The sequence below is a fragment of the Eleutherodactylus coqui genome, chromosome 2 (genome assembly GCF_035609145.1).
Source record: "Eleutherodactylus coqui strain aEleCoq1 chromosome 2, aEleCoq1.hap1, whole genome shotgun sequence".
Classification (NCBI taxonomy): Eukaryota; Metazoa; Chordata; class Amphibia; order Anura; family Eleutherodactylidae; genus Eleutherodactylus; species Eleutherodactylus coqui.
Genome location: NC_089838.1, coordinates 206,792,644 through 206,812,584, shown reverse-complemented (window position 1 = coordinate 206,812,584; position 19,941 = coordinate 206,792,644). Strand labels below are relative to the sequence as shown.

Below are 19,941 nucleotides of genomic sequence, written 5' to 3'. Positions count from 1 at the left end.
TTTTTAGTTTTATTGGGGGGTAAAATGCTAAAAATAAATGATTTTTTTAACATTTATAGTTTTTTAAAAAATTACTTTTATATTTACACTAAAATAAAGTATGGGAATGGGTTCCTCTATTTATTTCGGACGTTTTGATATATAGTATGTATGGTTTTGGTTTACAGGGCGCATACGGCGACGGTTTTTGTTGGCGTCTGCTTTGTGTTATTTTCTTTCTTATGTATGTATTGTTGTTTTATTGTGTTATTTTGTCTTACTTCTGTATGTAATTGTGTTTTTTACTATCTATGTCCCCCATGACGTCATATAAGACCTCTGGGGGACATTCACTTATTTTTTTTTTTTTTATTTTTTTTTAACTTTGACACTTTTCCACTATTGCTAGAGTGTCCATGGGAGCCCTAGATATAGGGGAAAGCAACCCCTGTCTAACCCTCCAGCTCTGCATAGCAGGGAATCCCGGGGGGGTCACATGACCCCCCCCTCCACCCCCCCCCCCCCCCCCGAGGCTCCTGTAGTGAAAGTACTTCTTACTTTCACTTTGCCCATACAGTGCTCATTGAGCATTGTATATCGGGGAAGCAGAAGGCAGCAAGGGTTAAAAACCCCTCCTGCCTTCTGCTCCGGGTTATCAGCTGTCACTAACAGCTTATAACACGTTCCTGCCTCTGACTGATTGCAGAGGCAGGAGACTTAGTAAAAATACGACAGTGCTCTATCGGCGGTCCTCTAAGCCCAGGACCAGCCGCTGTATATATACAGTGGCTGGTACTAAACGGGTTAATGGAGTCCTAGGGGAGCATCATTACTGGATGTGGTACCATGGATAGAAGGTTATGTAGAGGTTTGGAAAACATGGCCACATAGCTGGAAAATTGTGATCATGAGGAATGTCACAATGTTAGTTTGATCACTTTTATAATGCTTTGTGTATTCAGTATATCAAAGGATTATTCTCTGTGTGTCTAAAACTGCATAACAGATACGTTGTGCTGAAGGCTCATCCTAATAGACATAAAGCTATGACATGCCTGCAGGCCTTTCCTACGCCTCTGGCTGCCATTGTTACCCGTGACTGCATTTGTGGGGAAGGCAAGTGGGATCAGAATGAGCCCCCCTCCCTCTGTCAAACCACCTAGCTGCCGTGCTTACTATTGCTTGTAGCATCTAGGAAAGCTAAATGACAGGGATCAGAGCATTTTCTGATCCTGGCCAACATAATCAGAGCTCGACTGTCAACAACAGGGCTCTTACCGTGATCATATGGCGCACGACCCATGAACTAAATGTCCTTCATAGAGGCTTAAGAGAAGCCAGTCTATGACGTTCATTTACATCACGGAGGCTTAACCGATTAAAACATAGGTGACATCAAGTATACATCCAAGTCTAAAATGTTTTCTGCTTCGTCAAAAATTTGCTATGGTGAGCCATGCACACCGCATATGCTTCTTCCCTCCCAATATCAAAGAGGCTATGGCTGGCCATTTGCTGACCCATGCCTAATTGTATTTGCCCTCTTGCTGCCAGTTCTGTCCCACCTACAACACAGGGCCACTTTGGATTCTCCATCCGATCCTGAATAGTTATAAGATTTAGCCCAGTTTATCTTTGACATGTACATAGAGCAGAAATTATTACGTTTTCATTGCTATTGAATATCTATGTACATACATCTACAACATAACTGGACCTTACATGATTTTAACATAAAAAAAGAGATTTTTTTCTTTTTAAATCAGAATATGCTGGCACTTCTTGTTGCTCTGTATTAAGTTCCACCTTGGAGCTGTCAAGATTACTCTGAACCCGGCAGACACTACTTGACACAGTCTGAAAATATCCATTAATGCCGGCCAACAGTAAACACCAATTTTCTTTTGTACAAAAAAAGTAACAAAAAAATTCAGAAAGCTACCTTCACAGGAGATATGTGGAAGTGTTCAAAAAAGCTCAAGGTGGTGATATCGGTCAATGAAGATTCCATCAGCTCTGTGTTTAGAGCATCTGTATCGTTCTGGATTAGCTTTGTCTGCATTTGAAAAATAGAAAATAAAAAAAAATAAAAAAAGCACATTTAATCTTTTATCCAAATGTCACAAAGTTTGTAGGTCACCACTTTATTGAATCTATATAATTGTAGCTAAATATAAAATAGTATATAATTATAGAAAAGGCATGACCTCTTACCAAAATAGCATTGGCCACTAATATTAAGGCCGCAAGCACACACACAAGTGGGTCGGTTTGCACATGCGAAATCCCAGGGAGAAATCCAGCCTTGGCAGCAGTGTACCAGCTTTCTTTTTCTCTTCTCTGTACTACAGATGGTCCGCACGGTGAGACGTCTGACATGCACAGTAGTTTTTATTAACTCTTGCCTTTCTTACATCATCGCCCAGCGATAAAGCAGAGTCCGCTACCTTTCCACTAAAATGGAGCATGCTGTGCTTCTTCATCCACGAGCAGAAACAGCAATTGGTTTCCACTCGTGTGCATGAAAAATCACTTTTCCATTGCATGCTAGGGGCAGTATTTGCTGCGGAATCCAGAGGCGAACACCCGCTCCGGATTCCACAATGCAAATCCGTCCATGTGCAAGCACCCTAAGGCTAGATTTAGATTGTGTTTAGGATTCCACTGAGCCCTTTTATCTCAGGGTTCCTTTTCAGCATCTGATAACCATGCTCAAACAAAACCCCAAACCCTGACTGAAACCATTCAAATAGAGACCAAAAGATGCAAACTGTTGCCATTTGACTAGGTATCTGTTCACTTTCATCTTTTTTAAAGTGCAGAACGGCACACTTGACCAGTGGTGACAGGTTCCCTTTACATATTTCCTTATGGAGGTCATGGGGAAGGGTTCCCTGATCAGAACCTACTCAGTGGGTAAGACTGGAAAGTCGAATGACTGCATCTAAAACTACATGTCTCCCTAAAGCAGTTGAAGCAGGCTGTGAACATCATTCATCCACAAAATCGTGATGGATCTGCAACGATTGGCTCTCATATTAAAAGGGATTTTATTTGAGACAGTCTACTGAGTGTTTAGAAATGCATACTGCTGCTAAGTATAAGCTGTGAAAATATGCTGTCAAAAAATAAATAAAAGCACCTAAGAGTTGTCTTATGCAAATTATTAGAGTTGTGGTATGATTAGATGAACGTTGTCATTTGAGGCCCTTTAAGTAGTTCCACCCTTGGCCCATAAAAAGGCTACCAGCATGTAGTGGACCTCTTTTTCAACTTGTGTAGAGCTTGACGACCACTGGACGCCTCTATGATGCAATCAAAAGACATTATGCCCAGTTAACAGTTTAAGAGAGGAGCGCATTATTGGAATGTGAGAATTTGGATGGTGGTATCAATGAACTGCCCATCACCTGGGCTGTTCTGACCGGACTGTTAAGTAGTGTTGGGACTAGTAGGGGGCGTGAGGCCATGCACACAAGGTAACAAGGCTCAGGACACCATCAACAGAGCACCGGTAGAGAAGATAGTCTGAACATCCGACAAGCACGAGAAGCTCCAAATGTTTCATCCAGTGACAGGTGGCACCATTGTTACAGGTCCCTGAGACTGCCTGAATCATTTTCAGGCACTTAGCTGAAGAACATTTGGTCTCTTAGAGCTTATTATGTGTACTGCCTTTGACATCCACTGTCGACTCAAGTTTGCAGTTGTGTCGTAAATAACCAAACTGAACTACTACAAAGTTGAAGCGGGTAGTCTTCAGCAACGAATCCAGGTTTAGTTTCGGCACTGCCTGCTCTGTTCAACCTGGGGGTGAGTGCTTTAAAGGAGATGTCTCGAGGAAGCAGTGAATTTTTTTTTTGCCCAGTCCCCCTAATTAAGCATACATTACTAATTACCCCTGTAAATGACTTTTCTAGCTGGTTTCTACTTACAGTTCCAGCGTTTCAGCAACTTATAAAAATTTTCCCAAGATGGCCGCCAGCTCTTTTCCCTTCGCTTGCTGTAGCCCGACGTGTGCGCTCCCGAGACGCTACCAGCTGTGTCTCCCTGACAACCAGACGCCCCACAGCCGCCGACCGGACCCCTGGATTCAACACGGCCGACCACGGCACGCAGTCACCCACCGCCAGGCAGCAGGTAACCGGCGCGCCCCCCCCCCCCGGCCCAGCGACGGCGCGCCCCCCCCGGCCCAGCGACAGCCGCCCCCCCCCCCCCGGCCCAGCGGCAGCCCCCCCCAGCCCATCACTTAGCTGGACGGCTGGGCGGCTTCTCGGCTGGGCTGCTGGACGGCTTCTCGGCTGGGCGGCTCTGCACCTTCCTCTAACAGAGGATGGTACAGAATGGCCGCTCCAGCGCGCTCCCGAGCAGTGACAGCTCGTCTGCGCATGCGCAGAAGAGCTGTAGCGGCGAGCACACTGAAGCGGCTCGTGCTGAAAGGAGACCAGACTGCGCAAGCGCGTCTAAAAAAGCAAGCTGCCAGCGAATTTAGACGGAACCATGGAGACGAGGACGCTAGCAACGGAGCAGGTAAGTGAATAACTTCTGTATGGCTCATAATTAATGCACGATGTATATTACAAAGTGCATTAATATGGCCATACAGAAGTGTATAACCCCACTTGCTGCCGCGAGACAACCCCTTTAATCCTGCCTTTGTTGTGGAGTAGAACACTGCCCCCACTGCTGGCGGGATGGTCCGGGGGGCCATCTTATATGACAGTCGGTCACCCCTAGTAGTGGTACGAGGGACAATGACAGCTCAGCTATATGTTCAGGACATCCAGCAACCACATGTGTTGCCTTTCCTGGCGGCTTCCAAGAAGCATTTTTCAGCAGGATAATTCTCAGCCGCACACAGCAAGGGGGTCACAAGAGCTTCCACAACATTGCTACACTTCTGAGCCTACCCGGTCTCGAGTTTTATCACCAACAGGAAATGTATGGGACCATTTGGGACGCCAACTTTGACAGCCTGCGAGTTTGCATGATCTAGAGGCTCAGTTATAGCAAATTTGGACGGATATGCAGCAGGATACTGTATGTCTCCATGCCTGCCCTTATCACATCTTGCATCCAAGGTGTCCCAACAGGGTAATAGAGTCTCCATTCGAAAGGTCAGTTTTCCCACAATAAATTATCCTTTACCTCTAATATTGTAATTATTTTTTATATCAATGTTAGAATCACACATAGAAAGTTTAATTAGATTCAGACAACTTCCTCTAGGTGCTTCATTTTTTGTCTTCTTACAATGAGTGTATAAAACATTTTAACACTGGTTCTCACAGGCGAGTACAATATCAGTCTGAAAACTCAGACCAATGTTGCACTCTTTAACCCATAATTGTTATGTGAGTGTAGCATGTTTCTGAGAGAACACCGCATCGTGGTGCATGCGATTTTCACGGGAATTTCAATAGGAAAAAATTGAAAGCATCGTAAAATCACATGCGAGTGCTATTAAATTGTTGGCTTCCCATAGAAAATAATGAGCAAAAACACCTGTGTAAATTAACCCATTGAAAACAATGTGTTAATACGTCACACATGTTCTGTGTGTCACGCAAACACACAGAACTCATGTGATTTTCTCGCCCATGTAATTAAGCCCTAGTAGTTTACACTGCTCAGATTTCTTAATAGGTGGATTTGCATTTCAATAAAATTCAGGCCTATCCATTCAAGATATATGAACATTTAGGAAAAGTCAGTGTATTTTCATTCAAACTGTGGCGATTTCCGATAATACTTTGAAGCTCGCGGGGTGCCGAATGAAAATTCTTTCACTTCTGGCTCGTCGTTTATTGCTCCTATGTGCTTTTTCTTATTTTATTAACCCCTTAGTGACCAAGCCTGTTTGCGACTTAATGACCAGGCCAAATTTTGCAATCTGACACGTGTCACTTTAGCATGGAAAAACACCAGAAAGGTTTTGCATATCCAAGCGATTCTGACATTGTTTTTTCGCCACATGTTGTACTTTATTTAGGCGGAAAAAAAAAAGACCGATAGAATTTGTGTTTATTTATTAAAAGCGTCAAAATTGGGAAACATTTTTAAAAAATCGTCATTTTTTCACATTTCCAACTGCAATATCTCAAATATGTGCAAACATAATATAGAAATTTTTGCTAAGATAAATATTTCTATCCGTTTACTTTATTTTTGGCGCACATTGGAAAAACGGTCATGTTTTTTTAACCATTTAGGAAACGTACAAATTTAACATTCCTTTTCAGCATTTTGAGGAACACTTTGTTTTCCTACATCAAGCCAAGATTACAAAGGCTCATAGGAGTCAAAATGATAGATACCCCCACAAGTGATCCCATTTTAAAAACTACACCCCTTAACGTATTCACTGAGGGGTGTCATGAGTATTTTAACCCCACAGTTGTTTTTCAGGAGTCAATGCAATTTAGAAGAGAAAAACTAAAATTTCATATTTTTGCAAATATGTCATTTTAAAGACAGGACTTTTTTCTATAGTACACATGAAAATGAGGATTTACACCCCAGAATGGATACCCCTGTTTGTCCCGTGCTCAGAAACATACCCATTGTGGCCCTAGTATTACGTCTATATGCACAATGGGGCCCAAAATGAAAGAAGCAACCGGTGGCTTTCGGAACAGAAATTTTGCTTGCAGGAGATTTAGGCCCTATTGCACACTTGTAGAGTTATTGAGTGACCAAAACGATGGAGAACCCCCACAAGTGACCCCATTTTGAAAAGTAGACCCCTTAACGAATTTATCTAGGGGTACGATGACTTTTTTGACTTCACAGTTTTTGAATGAATCTAAGCCAAGCAGAAGGAAAAAAATACGATTTTCATTTTTTTGTCAATTTTGTCAATTTAAAAACTGGTTTTTTTGTACATTGTACATAGGAATGAAGACGTTCACCCCAAAATGGGTACCCCCGTTCGTCCCATGTTCAGAAATATACCCATTGTGGCCCTAATCTTCTTAAAGGAAACATGGCTAGGCCTATAATGGAAGGAGCACCCGTTGGATTTCAGGGCACAACGGAATAAATTCCAGGCCCCATTGCCCACTTGTAGAGACATTGAGCGGACAAAACAATAGAGAACCCCCACAAATGACCCCATTTTGAAAACTAGACCCCTTAACGAATTCATCTAGGGGTGTACTGCGTATTTTGACCCCACAGTATTTGACTGAATCTAAGCAAAGCAGAAGGAAAAAATTACGATTTTCATTTTTTGGCAATTTTGTCAATTTAAAAACTGTTTTTTTGTACAGCACACATAGGAATGAAGACGGTCACCCCAAAATGGATACCCCCCGTTTGTCCCGTGTTCAGAAACATACCCATTGTGGCCCTAAACTACTTACAGGACACGTGGCTAGGCCCATAATGGAGGGAATGCCCGCTGGATTTCAGGGTACAACTGAATAAATTCAAGGCCCCATTGCCCACTTATACGGAAAAAAAATTGACTTCCTAAAAGCCCGGCTGTGACCCTGCGTACCGCTGCGTAATGTACTGCGCATAACTGCCTACTCACACAGGCGGTCATGCGCAGTACTTTTTTTTTGTTTGTATTTTCCGCACCGTCGCTTAGCGATGACACGGGTACCCGCAGCCCGTATACAACGTAGTTGCGTATGGGCTGCGGGCATATCTGCGACCATGGAGCACAATGGGCTCTATGTTGCGGAAATCCGCGGTAAAATAGAATCTGCTGCGTTCTCTTTTCTGTGAGTGGATTACACAATTCCAACCCACTAATGTGAGCGGAATTGTGTAATCCAATGCGATTGGTCTACGTATTACCGCTAATCAAACGCATGCGGAATCCGTAATTCGTATCCGGTCATGTGAGACCGACCTAAGGTAGATCGCTAACCTTTTTATCACGTGACCGGGGACCGCTCAAGGAGGCCACCAGTCACTGCTCCAGGCTCTCGGCGACCGTTGGTCACTGAGAGCAAGGAGATTTTAAGTTTCCTGGGCTCCCCGACTCCTGCGCATGTGTCCGGTGATTTGCCGGCGGTCGCATGTGCAGAATCCGGGAAAGTTCACGGAGGAAGATCGCGCCGGGGTGCAAATACGGAGGCCTCCGGTAAAAACTTTCATCTCCTCTCACCAATCGCATCGGTGAGGGGAGATGAAACTAACTTTTTTTTTTTTAAACTTTTACGTGACCGCTGTTATCCAATGGATAACGGCGAACACGTGATCAGGAACCGCTCACCGCGGCCCCCCGTGAAATCTCCAGGCTCTCGGCTAAGTTCTGTAGCCAAGAGCAGGGAGATTTTAAGTTATCCTGGCAATCCACGGCTTTTGCGCATGCGTCTGCCGCTTTGGCGATGGCCGCATGCGCAGAAGCTGTGGTAAGGTCCGCGGATAAATCCGGGGGCCTTAGGTACGTAATTTCATCCTCCCTCACGGATATGATCCGTGAGGGGAGATGAAATGTAAGCGTTTTAAACTTTTTTTTAAAACTTTTAAAAAAAACTTTTTTACACTTTTTTTACTTTAAATGATCACTGCTATCCATTAGATAACAGTGATCATCTCTGCAGGGACATCCCTCTGCTCCTGGGTACACATGGCAGTCAGGGGCAGAGGAATTTTAAATTTTCCGGGTCCTGAGCCCCTCTGTGCACGCGCCCGATGTCAATCATCGGGCGCGCATGCGCAGAAGGGGACTCAGGTCCCGGAAGACCGGGACGCCGCTGAGGACCGGGGGTGAGTATTTTCACCTCCCCTCATGGATCGGATCCATGAGGGGAGGTGAAATTAAGCTGATTTTTACTTTTTAAAAACTTTTTCACGATCGCCGCTATCCACTGGATAGCGGCGATCATGGGTCCGGGGACCGCTCGCCGCAGTCCCCGGGGACATCTCCTGGTTCCCGGCTACCTTCAGGAGCCGGGAACCAGGAGATTTAAAACTCCCCGGGGTTCCCATCTTCTGCGCACGCGTGTGACGTCATTCGTCTGGCGCGCATGCGCAGAAGAGCCGCGCCGGGTCCCGGAGGACCCTTTCTCCGCGGCAGACATCGGGGAACCTGGGTGAGTATTTTCAGCTGCCCTGATGGATCCGATCCATCAGGGCAGCTGAATCTTTTACTTTTCAAGCACTTTTATTTACTCCATTGGATAGCGCCGATCGCAATGTCGAGGGGGACTGCCCGCAGCCCAGGATGACAGCTCCATGCTGTCGGCTACCTGCGGGCACTGACAGCATGGAGCTGTCACGTCCAGAGCCCACGGGGCTTTATTCTCTGCAGGACGCATGTTTTTACGTCCTCAGAGAATAAAGCCCACTTGGGCAGGACGTAAAAACACTATGGGCTGGTCGTTAAGGGGTTAACATAGTTGGAGTTATAGGGGCAATGTGGCTTGGTAAACGGACTACCCCTTTAATGTACCCTGCACAGATTTATTGACGGTCTTCCAGAAAACGAATAAGCCTAACAATTCTTGCAGTAAAAAAGACAGGTCCTCTATAGAGCACAATAAAGTCAACAGGTCAATCAATGTCCATTTGTATCCAGTGACAAACACATCCGTTACAGCCTTAGAGTTCGTCAGATATAAAGCCCACAGTGCTAGTGTGAACAGATGCAAAGACTAAATTTTAGGACTATAATGTTGTATTTGCAGACATGGCTTGCTCTGTTCACACTAGGTTTCTTGCTTCCATGAAATGCTATATTACATTGTGATCACTTACACGTTGTTTCTCAACTTCTGGAAGGCTGGAAGGGGTGAACAACCCGATGATTGCTGCAAGGAAGCCCTGGTCAATCTTTAGAGCCATACACTGGATCAGAACCATGAAGTACCTATACAAAAACAGTGTGAACCAAACAAAGCAGGAAACTCATGGATTAGCTTACACATGCACTGAAATAAAATTTGCAGTTTAACTGTTTAATAGGACAATTATTACACATTTGACAAACCCAAATAAAACCCATTAAAAAAACTAAATTAAGAAAAAAAAAAATCACATTATATCTCCCTACTCCTATACTTTCCTAAAGCAGACACCTCGCACATTGCAAAAATACAATCCAGCACTTTAGAATCATGGGTGCCTTCATGCAAATGTAACATTTTGTACAACATTCATAAAAATCTATGTTTGCAGTCAATTGTTTGCCCAAACAAAAACAGAGGTGTACAACTCTAACATTAAAAGTTCAGGATGTACAGAATCCCATGTCTATATAGAAGAACATATTCATGAGAACTAAATAGACCAAAAATCTCCATGATCCAGATTCCAATAAACAACTGAGACAAAAAGTCAGCGGAATGTCCTGATTAGGTGCAGGAAATGATTAGATGTAACTACTCTCCTAACTCTTTAGTGAAAATAAAAACGACCCCCTAAATGACAACCAGAGGGCACATATATTTCCTGATTGGTTAGAAGTGGTAACAAAGTAAAGTTCCCGTATCCCCTGCCAGGGTCACTGGAGGCTGAACAGGCTGTGATCTGTCTTCTTAATATCACTTGCAGCTTCCCCCTTACACCTTTCCTTGGAAACAGGCAGAATACCGTAGTAAAACTTTTCATACTGCTCTAGGACTCCAAGCAAATTTTGCAGCCCAAATGTTGCAATAAGAATATTGCTACAATTTAAACGCTAAGATTCCAGATTTTAATATAACGCCAAGATCTAAGTTTTAGCCTTTATATTCTGACCGAGACAAGCATTTAAAGCCATGACATAGTTCATACTTCCATGGCAGTGAAAGCGTTTAAATCCACTTAACACATTTTCCAAATTATGTACTTACTTAAATTGCATGACTTTGCTAAATTCATTGAATCTTGTGATGATGCTGATATCTATGAATGGCTTTGGTTCTGCCAAGACAAACAGGGTTAGAATATGCATTAGTTAAACAAAATGGCTTAACATTTTGTTTTCTGCCCTGCATACTAGACTGGAGGAATATATTGTTGAGTACCCACTCCTCACTGAAAAACTAGAAAAGTCTTACCTAAGGCCACTCCCCGCCTTTTTTTTTTTTAGCATGCTTAGCGCAGTGTCCTGAGCGCTGTGCTAACCCCAGTACAACCCCGCCAATGACTTCAATGGAGCCTCGCAGACCAGCGCTTGAATGCGACGTTTCTAACACCATGATTTTTGAGCACTGTTCGTTCTATTTTCGCACTTTTTAACGTGCCTCTTAACCCATCACAGTGATGGGGTGCGTTAAAAAATGCTGTCAAGCGCTATAACATGTGTTTAACACATGCGGCGCTATATTGCGACATTGCCTAAAGATGTAAAATTATTTTTCTGCCTTAATATTCTATATTTTAACTTTGAGTATGCAGGCTTTTTTTATTTGAAGGCTAAGGAAACCTTTCTGCATGAAAAATCAATGCACACTTATCTTACCAAGTCCTTTCAGAAAAAGACTCTGCATTTGTTTTTCGCATTGAGTTTTTCTTCTCATGCATTTAGTAAGTCTCATACTTTGTGAACAAGCTCTCCTACATTTAAGTTTCTGGTTAAAGGGCCTTCCCAGCACTGATCAGCTGCTCTCATCAAAATGCACAAGCTCAGCTCCCCTTTCCCAATCCTCTTTCAGAGGGTACCTTCACACTTGCGATCGAGATATCGTTGCTTTTTAATGTGAATGTCAACTGCAATGTTTGTGCGATGCGTTTTTAACATTAAAAAGTCCTATTAATATTTTTATTAAAAAAACAGCGATATCGCGATTGAAAGTGTGAAGGCACCCAGAGGCTGTGTAGTATAACCACACCCACTCAATACTCCACAGCTATCTCTCAATACTTTCTTTGATTAGCTGCTGATCGTTCCCCTCACTGCTGATAAAAGCAGTTATTCACCCAGAGTAAATTACAACTCTCTGTAATAGCTTTCACTGCTTTCTGTCCTCTTGATCTCATGCACTATCCCCTCTGTAATAGCTCAGTGGAAGGGCAGTGAATGCATAGTCACAACAGTGGAATAGGCTAGGGGAGGAGTCCGTCAGTTCACTCGGGATTTGCTAAGATTTCAGTCTTTCAGTCTGTAGTGCCTTGGTAAACAAGGCAAACATATGTATAAATTAACCCCTTCATGACATGGCCTATTTTGGGCTTAAGGACGCAACAAGTTTTGGCGGATTTTCTTCTCCGTTCATCAAAAGTCATAACTTTTTTATTTTTCCGTCGATGCAGCTGTATGAGGGCTTGTTTTTTGCGTGGCGAACTGTGGTTTTTATCGGTGCCACTTTTGGGTACATAGACTATATTGTAAAACTTTTTTTTTTATGATAGCAGGGAGAGAAAACGCGTCAATTCTGCCATAGATTTATTTATTTATTATTTTTTACAGCGTTAATCATGCAGCATAAATGAAACATTCCATTTTTTCTGCGGACCGGTACGGTTACAACGATACCAAAATTATTACATTTTTTTTTAAGGTTTTACCACTTTTCTGCACTTTTTTGGGAAATCTTTTTTCTATTCTAAATCGCTGCATTCAAAGTCCTGTAACTTTATTATTTTTTGATGTACAGAGCTCTATGAGGGCTTATTTTTTGCGAAACAAGCTGTAGTTTTTATTGGTACCATTTTGGGGTACATACGGCTTTTTTGATCACTTATTGCATTTTTAGTGAGGCAAAATGCTAAAAAGTAGCATTTTGCCTCAGTTTTTTAGCGTTTTTTTTCCGTGCACAGTCAAAAGCATGTGCAACTTATTGTACGCGTCGTTACGGACGCGACAATACCAAATATGTGGGGTTTGGTTTTTTTTTACCTTTTTTTATGCTAATCTGAGAAAAAAAAAAAAAAAAAAAAGCATAAAAAATGGTTTTTTTACTCTTTTTTTACATTTTTTTAATTCATTTATTTAATCTTTGTTTTTTTTTTTTTTTACACTGTTTGTGTCCCTCTGAGGGACTTTAACCACTGCCCTGATGATCGCTGTCATAAGGCATGGCAGAGCTACTGCTCTGCCACGCCTTATTGCTTATACAGCAATCATAGGCATAGGCAATACAGGACGGCGTCCTGTTACCATGGTGACAGGCCGGGCTCTCGCGATGTTATCGCGAGTTCCGGCCGGAGACACAGAGGGAGTCCGCTCCCTCTGTGAACTCTTTCCCTGCCGCGATCTACTTAGATCGCGGCAGGGAAGGGGTTAACAGCGGGGGCGCATCTCCAATGGCCCCCCCCCGCTGTTGCAGCGGGATCATATGTAATCCTGCGCTATCTCCAGGACGTAAGTTTACGTCCTGTTGCGGGAAGTACCAGGCTGCCAGGACGTAAACTTACGCCCTACAGCGGGAACGGGTTAAACAGACATTTTTAATGAAAAACAAAAATACAAAAAGTCTTCACTTTCAAAAACACATTGATTAAAAGAAAAAGCAACACAAAAAGCACTGACAGGTGTTAGCACATATATAATTGGCAGCCAAGTTGGTCACTGTTAGCTGGAAAACCTCAATTATTCCTTTCCCAAAAACTTTTGCTAAAATTAGAAAGTTTCGAGAGTGATCAGCATGATTAAAAACAAATTGTCCACATTCAAGGCCATATGGTTGGAGTGTTTATTTTAACTCCAAAATTATACCCTGGTGTTGTAATATATAACCTTTTCAACCCCTACAGGTGGGTTTTGTGTTTTTCTGGTAAATTATCTCTTGTATTGATAGTTAATCCGGTGATATATCTTTTTCTATTTGAATACATTTTCGGTGCCATTTTTCCTGTTTTTCTGGGACTCTCTACGTTGTTTTAAAACCTTAACATTTGATTAGAATCTGTGCAGTCAACTGTATCAGAGATGTAGGACCCAACTGTGGTAAAAACAAAGAGTACAAAGGTGTACATAGCCTTTAAAAAGGTATTTACCCCTATTTTCTGTAAAGAGTGTGGTGTTGGTCATCTCGCTCTAGCTGAAGTTAACAGCATTTAGAAATAGGTTTTACAGAAGTCATGTGGATTATAGGCATCTGGAGATGTTCACTGATTTATGGGAGAGCAATGATCTGTGCATTAGTCACTGTGCAGGGAGGGAGGGAGAAGTGCACTGAAACCATCTATTGTGAATGGTCTGATCTTGTGTTTTCTATATATAGGCGTCCTCTCCCAAGGACATACCTTCAATGTTCAGACGTGTGTCCTCGGCAAGTACTGATGTAAAAAGTCTACGAATCTCGAAACACATATACATGCTTGTTTAATAAATTAATAGAAGTTTTGGCAAATAACCAACTCATGTAAATGTTATTATGCCTGTAGGTTCAGCCATATACCCTAAAAAAGTTTTTTTTTTTGTTTTTGAGCATGTGGTTTAAACATTGACCCAGTTGGGTATAACGGGACTTGGGGCTGGCTGCACCTACTACACATAGGGACCCTTTGCCTTCAATTCTATAAGAATCCCTAGCCTACTACCCTGCAAAAAGAGTGCATTATTCCTAGTTTCCATTTTTCTTACTGGAGTCGCTCCACCATTTTCTACTATTCAGTACACATAGGCATTACAATGGAACAATTAAACCCAACATAAAAAAAACATTAAAAAACAGTGTTTACTGTATTGCGACATACATATTGTACTAGTGCAAGTATTAATATAACTGAAATCAGCATGCATTGAAAAAAAAAATATTTTTTGTTATTACCAGAGTCTAAAGCAATGGATTTGGGAGGTGCAACTGGGTGGAAGACAGCAGGAAACATAGAACCAGGAAGTTGGTTATCCACCTGACAATAAAAACATCATCCACTGAATGTCTGAGGCTGCATTAAACATTACTGCAGGGAAAGACCTTATGTTTGTTGTCCCTACTTTGAGGTCATGGGATATAGGCATGCGACAGCACTGTTTATAGGCTAGGTTGTTCACAGAGGCAGCACCGACGAGAGTGCAAACCCAAACCTATAGACAATGCAGTCATATGACTATATCACATGAATACATAAAAGAATGATTGATAGAATGTCATATGGATGCATTTCACTTGGGGATGTATTGTTTATATACAGCAAGGGCTTTCTTCCTTTCCCAAAAAAACAAGACTTCTTCTGGAGGGTGGGGTGTTACTAGTACAGACTTCTCTTCCTAGGTGAATTTCTGTGGAACCCTTCGGAGGCAGATGTCATTAGGGAAGGTGGTGATCGGCTTCAGTGATTTTTTTTCCCCTTTCTGCCCATTTTTGATGGCTGATTCATGTGAACAACGTGCAGTTGTGAAATTGTTTTCTTTACCACTGTTCAAAGCATGCGAAAAAAGATGGAAAGACATTGGAAGATACAAAAGGTGATGCAGGAGTGTTATGTTGTTTTTCGTCAAAAATTTCTAAACTCTCAGCGTTGTGTGGGCAGCTGCGTTGTCATGATGGAAGTACCATCAAGGATTTGGGAATGTTTAGCTTGCAAAAAAGAAGGCTGAGAGTAGACTTAATAGCGGTCTACAAATATCTGAAGGGCTGTCACTGTGCAGAGGGATCAGCTCTATTCTCATAGAAAAGGTGAGACTAGAAGCAATGGGATAAAACAGAGGGAAGAGACACAAATTAGATATTAGAAAAAACTTTGACAGTGAGGGTGATCAATGAGTGGAGCAGGTTAGCACGGGAGGTGATGAGTTCTCCTTCAATGGAAGTGTTCAAAGTCTGGACGAATATCTGTCTGGGATGATTTAGTGAATCCTGCACTGAGTACGTGGTTGGACTCGATGACGGTTGCACTGGATGACCCTCGAGGTCCCTTCCAACTGTACCATTCTATGAGCCAGTTACCAGTTTGCCCACACAGCGCTGAGAGTTTAGCAATTTTCAATGACAAACAGCATGACACCTTTACCTCCCTCTCTGTATTCACTAGACCTCATTCTGTGCGACTTTTTTTTTTTTATGAGTGCTTTGAACAGTGGGAAAGGAAACGAAATTTCAAAGTTGCAGCTTGTTTGTATGAATCAGCCATCACAAAATAGGGGAAAAACTTGTTGAAAGACCCCCCCCCCCCCCCCCTTAAAAAACAAAACAAGCTCAGTGCCCGGGCGGCTGAGTGAGCGCTGCGATGAGTGGAGCTCCGGCAGTGAGCGGTCCGTAGCCTGGGGGTGCAGCGAGGCGGACGAGCGCTCCCTGGGGGGGGTACAGCGCCCGGCTGTCCCGGGACTGCGGCCGGCAGGTGCCGCTACTGCGGGGGATCTTCCAGGTGGAGAGGAGAAGCTGCGACGTGTGGCTGACCGCCGGCCACCTGCTGTGGAGCCCCATCCAGCCCGACCACCCGGGAGCTCGAAAGTCCAGCCTCAACCTAAAGAAGAATCCATTGAATTGAGGGACATATTTTCTGTAAAACTGAAGAGACGCAGATTGGCAGGGCAGGAAAAAGGTGGCACCTTGTTGGGCATCACAGTATTTGTGTGCATCAGAAAAGGACATAAGCTAAAAGATAATGCCATTGATTTTCATAATTTAAGTGAAGACTACTGTGATATTTGGCTGCGGCAATTGAAGGAAACCTTGAATGGTTTCCCTAATCGACCAGTCTTTCAAAGTAATTATTAACCCTCACAGCCATAAAGGAGAAGCGCCCAATGTGTATTACCGTCACGTTGCTCCTCTTTTCAAGCTCGCTGACATTCAGACCCACGTTACAGTATAGTTTGTGTTGGAGGTGATGGATCAGTCAGGGAAGTTGTTCATGGTCTTCTGCTTCGAGCCCAAATGGATGCGGGAAAGGCTATGAATGGCAGCCTTTCTCCTGTCAGAGCCCCACTACCACTTGGTATAATACCAGCAGGCACCACCAATGTGTTGGCTTATTCCCTTCATGGTATCAGACATTCGGTAACCGCTGCATTACACATCATTATGGGCAACATCCAACCAGTTGACGCCTGTACATTCAGCACTAATGACAAGCTTCTGTGGTTCGGCTTTTCTTCAATGTTTGGATTTGGAGGATGCACTCTCGCTCTTGGAGGAAAGCACTGCTGGATGCCCTCTAGTCAGAGAAGAGGAGACTTTGCCATTATTAGAACCCTTGCAAATCTAAAACCAGAAAGCTGTGATTTGTCATTTTTACCTATCAGCAACCACCAGTTATCGTACCACCACAAAAAGAAAAATGAGGATAATTTGTCCAGTTCTGAGTGCAGGGATCAGTGGCAGCACATCCAGGGTCAGGTACTGAACGTCAGCATTATGGCAATCCCGTGCCTTTGTTCCATGGCCCCAAGAGGCTTGGCACCTAACACCAGGCTAAATGATGGCACAATGGCGCTGATTATTGTGCGAAATACTTCCCGACCAGAGTTTGTGAAGCATCTGAAACGCTATGCCAAATCAGTTTGACTTTACTTTTGTTGAGACACACTTAGTTAAGGAAGTAAATCTCTGTCCCCAGAACATTAGTCCTTGTGGGAATGACTTATATGGACACAATGGAGAAGTACATTCAGGGTTGAGTGAAGATGTTTATCCATGGAACATTGATGGCAATTTACTGGAAGCATCTTCTGAAATTCATGTCCGCTTGCATCCTGAACTCATAAATCTGTACGGGAGTAACATCGATGAACTGGAGGAGGCGAAGGCTAAATGCAGCTGTTTGTAGCAAAAGCTTGCCATAAAATAAGCACATCCTGATTTTCTACAAATGTCATTTTTTTATTGATGTGTGACAGCAGAGACATTTGAATGGCAATGTTTGATTAGAAGAGATCGTGTCTGCATAAACACAATTACAGCAAAAAACATACAGTTTATTGAAACTCTAGACAATAGTACAAAATTCTTCCACCACAAAGATTGTAGACGGGCCTATTTTACAACATATTTTTATAGACTTTGTAAACTTGCACTAGTTTTTGTAGTAGCATTTTTATAAAATGTGCAACAAACATTTTTTGCAAAAAACCCCAAAAACAACACTGGAGTCAAATGCAACCTTCCCCAACGTCGTCATCTGGCATACCACCTCAGAAGAGTTCCACAAACATTCAACTAGCAACAGAAGCCTGTACTAGTAACTCCCTGCCCAACAGAAATAAACGCCTTAGGTAGTCACAGTGAGATCACGTGACCCAAGTGAATAGAAGGATTCCAGGAATCAGAAAGGATAAACTAAACAAGGTAAAACTAGCAAACTTACATGTGGCAGGGTACTAGTTAGATTATAAAACAAGAATTTTGCAAGAGAGGCCCTTGAAGGAATAATTTTTTTTTTTCTTAGTCAAGTGCTGATCTCTCTTCTTAAATGATGATCACATTACAATTGGTCGTGGATTATTTCATGCAATGACTATAGTTTGCTTCAAAATGAATTATTTTGGTGGAACACCAGGGTGGATAACTATTTTATGTTGTCCTTCGTTAAATCTTTATTATGCACCAATTCAATAACGGCCTGAGAAAATGGCTACTTTGTTTACCTTAATAATAATAATGTCATCTAGACTACAAGCCAAAGTAGGATACACCATTTACATTCCTGATCTCCAACCTCACCTGTAACCAGTATAGTTGAGCTCGTAAACTTCTTTGATGTGGAGACTGTTTCAGTTCTATTTGGATACCAGAGAGGAAGCTTCTCCTGATTTTGCATTTAATTGGCAAGCGCATTTCCATACAACTAAAGCTGACCTACATGAGATTGAAATACAGATGAAAAAAAAAAACATTTAATAACAAATTCAGACAATACAAGTAACCCATACAATACATACCTCAAAGTTGGCATCTAATTTTGTCCATCTGCCCTGCTCTCCAGTGACAAATTTCTCATAGGCTTGTTCTAGTTGAAGTATGCGTTTCTGGTTAAAGGGTTTCCATTTCTGTTTTGGCATTAGCTCCCAGATAATACCTGAGCTGCAAGGAAAACTTACGCAATTAGGTTTCTTCCGGAAAATATCTACAATTTTTTCAACATATAACGGGCATACATCCTCATCTCCTAGAAACGCATCACTTATAGTGAGAGATCTCCTTGACCATGTCTCCTGCAACCAACCGGTTTCATTCTAGTACTGCACATTATGGACTATTTACTTTCTTTTTAAGACTGGAAAGTGACCCTGAAGCAGCTTTCTGTTTCAAGACCTGGTAAAAGGCTGGATTATTGGCTCTTAAGGTGGCTACCTTCCAATAGGTAGAACTTTGAAAGCATGAAATAATTCAAAATTAGCACAAAAATGTTAAAGTCACTCCCCGATAATTTGATTGCATCATTAGAAAAAGAATCCAGCCTCAAGGTCAGGAAACTTACAGATAAAGTGAAGCTTCTCCATTGCATCAGTGGGTTACAGAACATGAGGACACCGGTCTAGTTAATGCATATCTAATGCACTTTTTTTTTTTTAATTTGCAAACACAGTGTTCACAACACCAACCAGGAAGGGAATATGAAGGGGTGCCATCATGGGTTCTGGAAAATTAAATTAGCGATGAGCGCAATGATTTTTCCCTTCATCCATGACGGAACCATGGCAGAGAACAGCCTCAATAAACTTTCTGCCAAAGATAGGTCAGAAACAGAAGATAAATCCAGACAGTAGTGCTGGGAAAAAAAGTGCATAAATATGACCATGTAGCGGTCCTACAAATATGATCCATATATGCTCCGTCTCTCTCAGCCCAGAACATAGCCAATGCCCCAGTATAATGGGCCTTTAAACCTGCAGGAGACTGCTCTGCTGTGGAATATGCAAGAACAATAGCTAATCTGATCCAATGAGCCAGTAAACCTTTGGTTGCTTCTTTCCCATGATTTGGGCCTTGAAATAGTACAAAGAGTGCATAAGACTTTCTCTATTTGACATGGCCTCAATATAGCACTTTAGGCATCTACGTACGTCTAAGGAGTGTAGGTTAGTTCATTTTTATTTTTGGCATCGGAAACATTTCTGGACATGTGCAGCCATTGGTTGATCTATCGGATTCAGAGAAAAGAACAAATGTATTTTCTTGTTGGCTCTTGTGGTGA

General features: G+C 42.5%; 1 protein-coding gene and 1 pseudogene across 4 annotated transcripts in view; one reads left to right on the top strand and one right to left on the bottom strand.

The window, feature by feature from the left end:
* Positions 1-19,941, bottom strand: part of VPS13C (vacuolar protein sorting 13 homolog C) — a 247,933-nt gene that overhangs the window by 26,109 nt on the left and 201,883 nt on the right. For all 4 annotated transcript variants that reach the window (XM_066592326.1, XM_066592327.1, XM_066592328.1 and 1 more), the window contains exons 66-71: positions 18,686-18,827; positions 18,468-18,602; positions 14,634-14,715; positions 10,770-10,839; positions 9,694-9,805; positions 1,922-2,035 (exon numbers count right to left, since the gene is read on the bottom strand). In XM_066592326.1, coding sequence (XP_066448423.1) covers positions 1,922-2,035; positions 9,694-9,805; positions 10,770-10,839; positions 14,634-14,715; positions 18,468-18,602; positions 18,686-18,827 — 655 coding nt within the window. The remainder of the gene's footprint in view (positions 1-1,921; positions 2,036-9,693; positions 9,806-10,769; positions 10,840-14,633; positions 14,716-18,467; positions 18,603-18,685; positions 18,828-19,941) is intronic.
* Positions 15,689-17,623, top strand: LOC136613163 (ceramide kinase-like protein pseudogene; annotated as a pseudogene).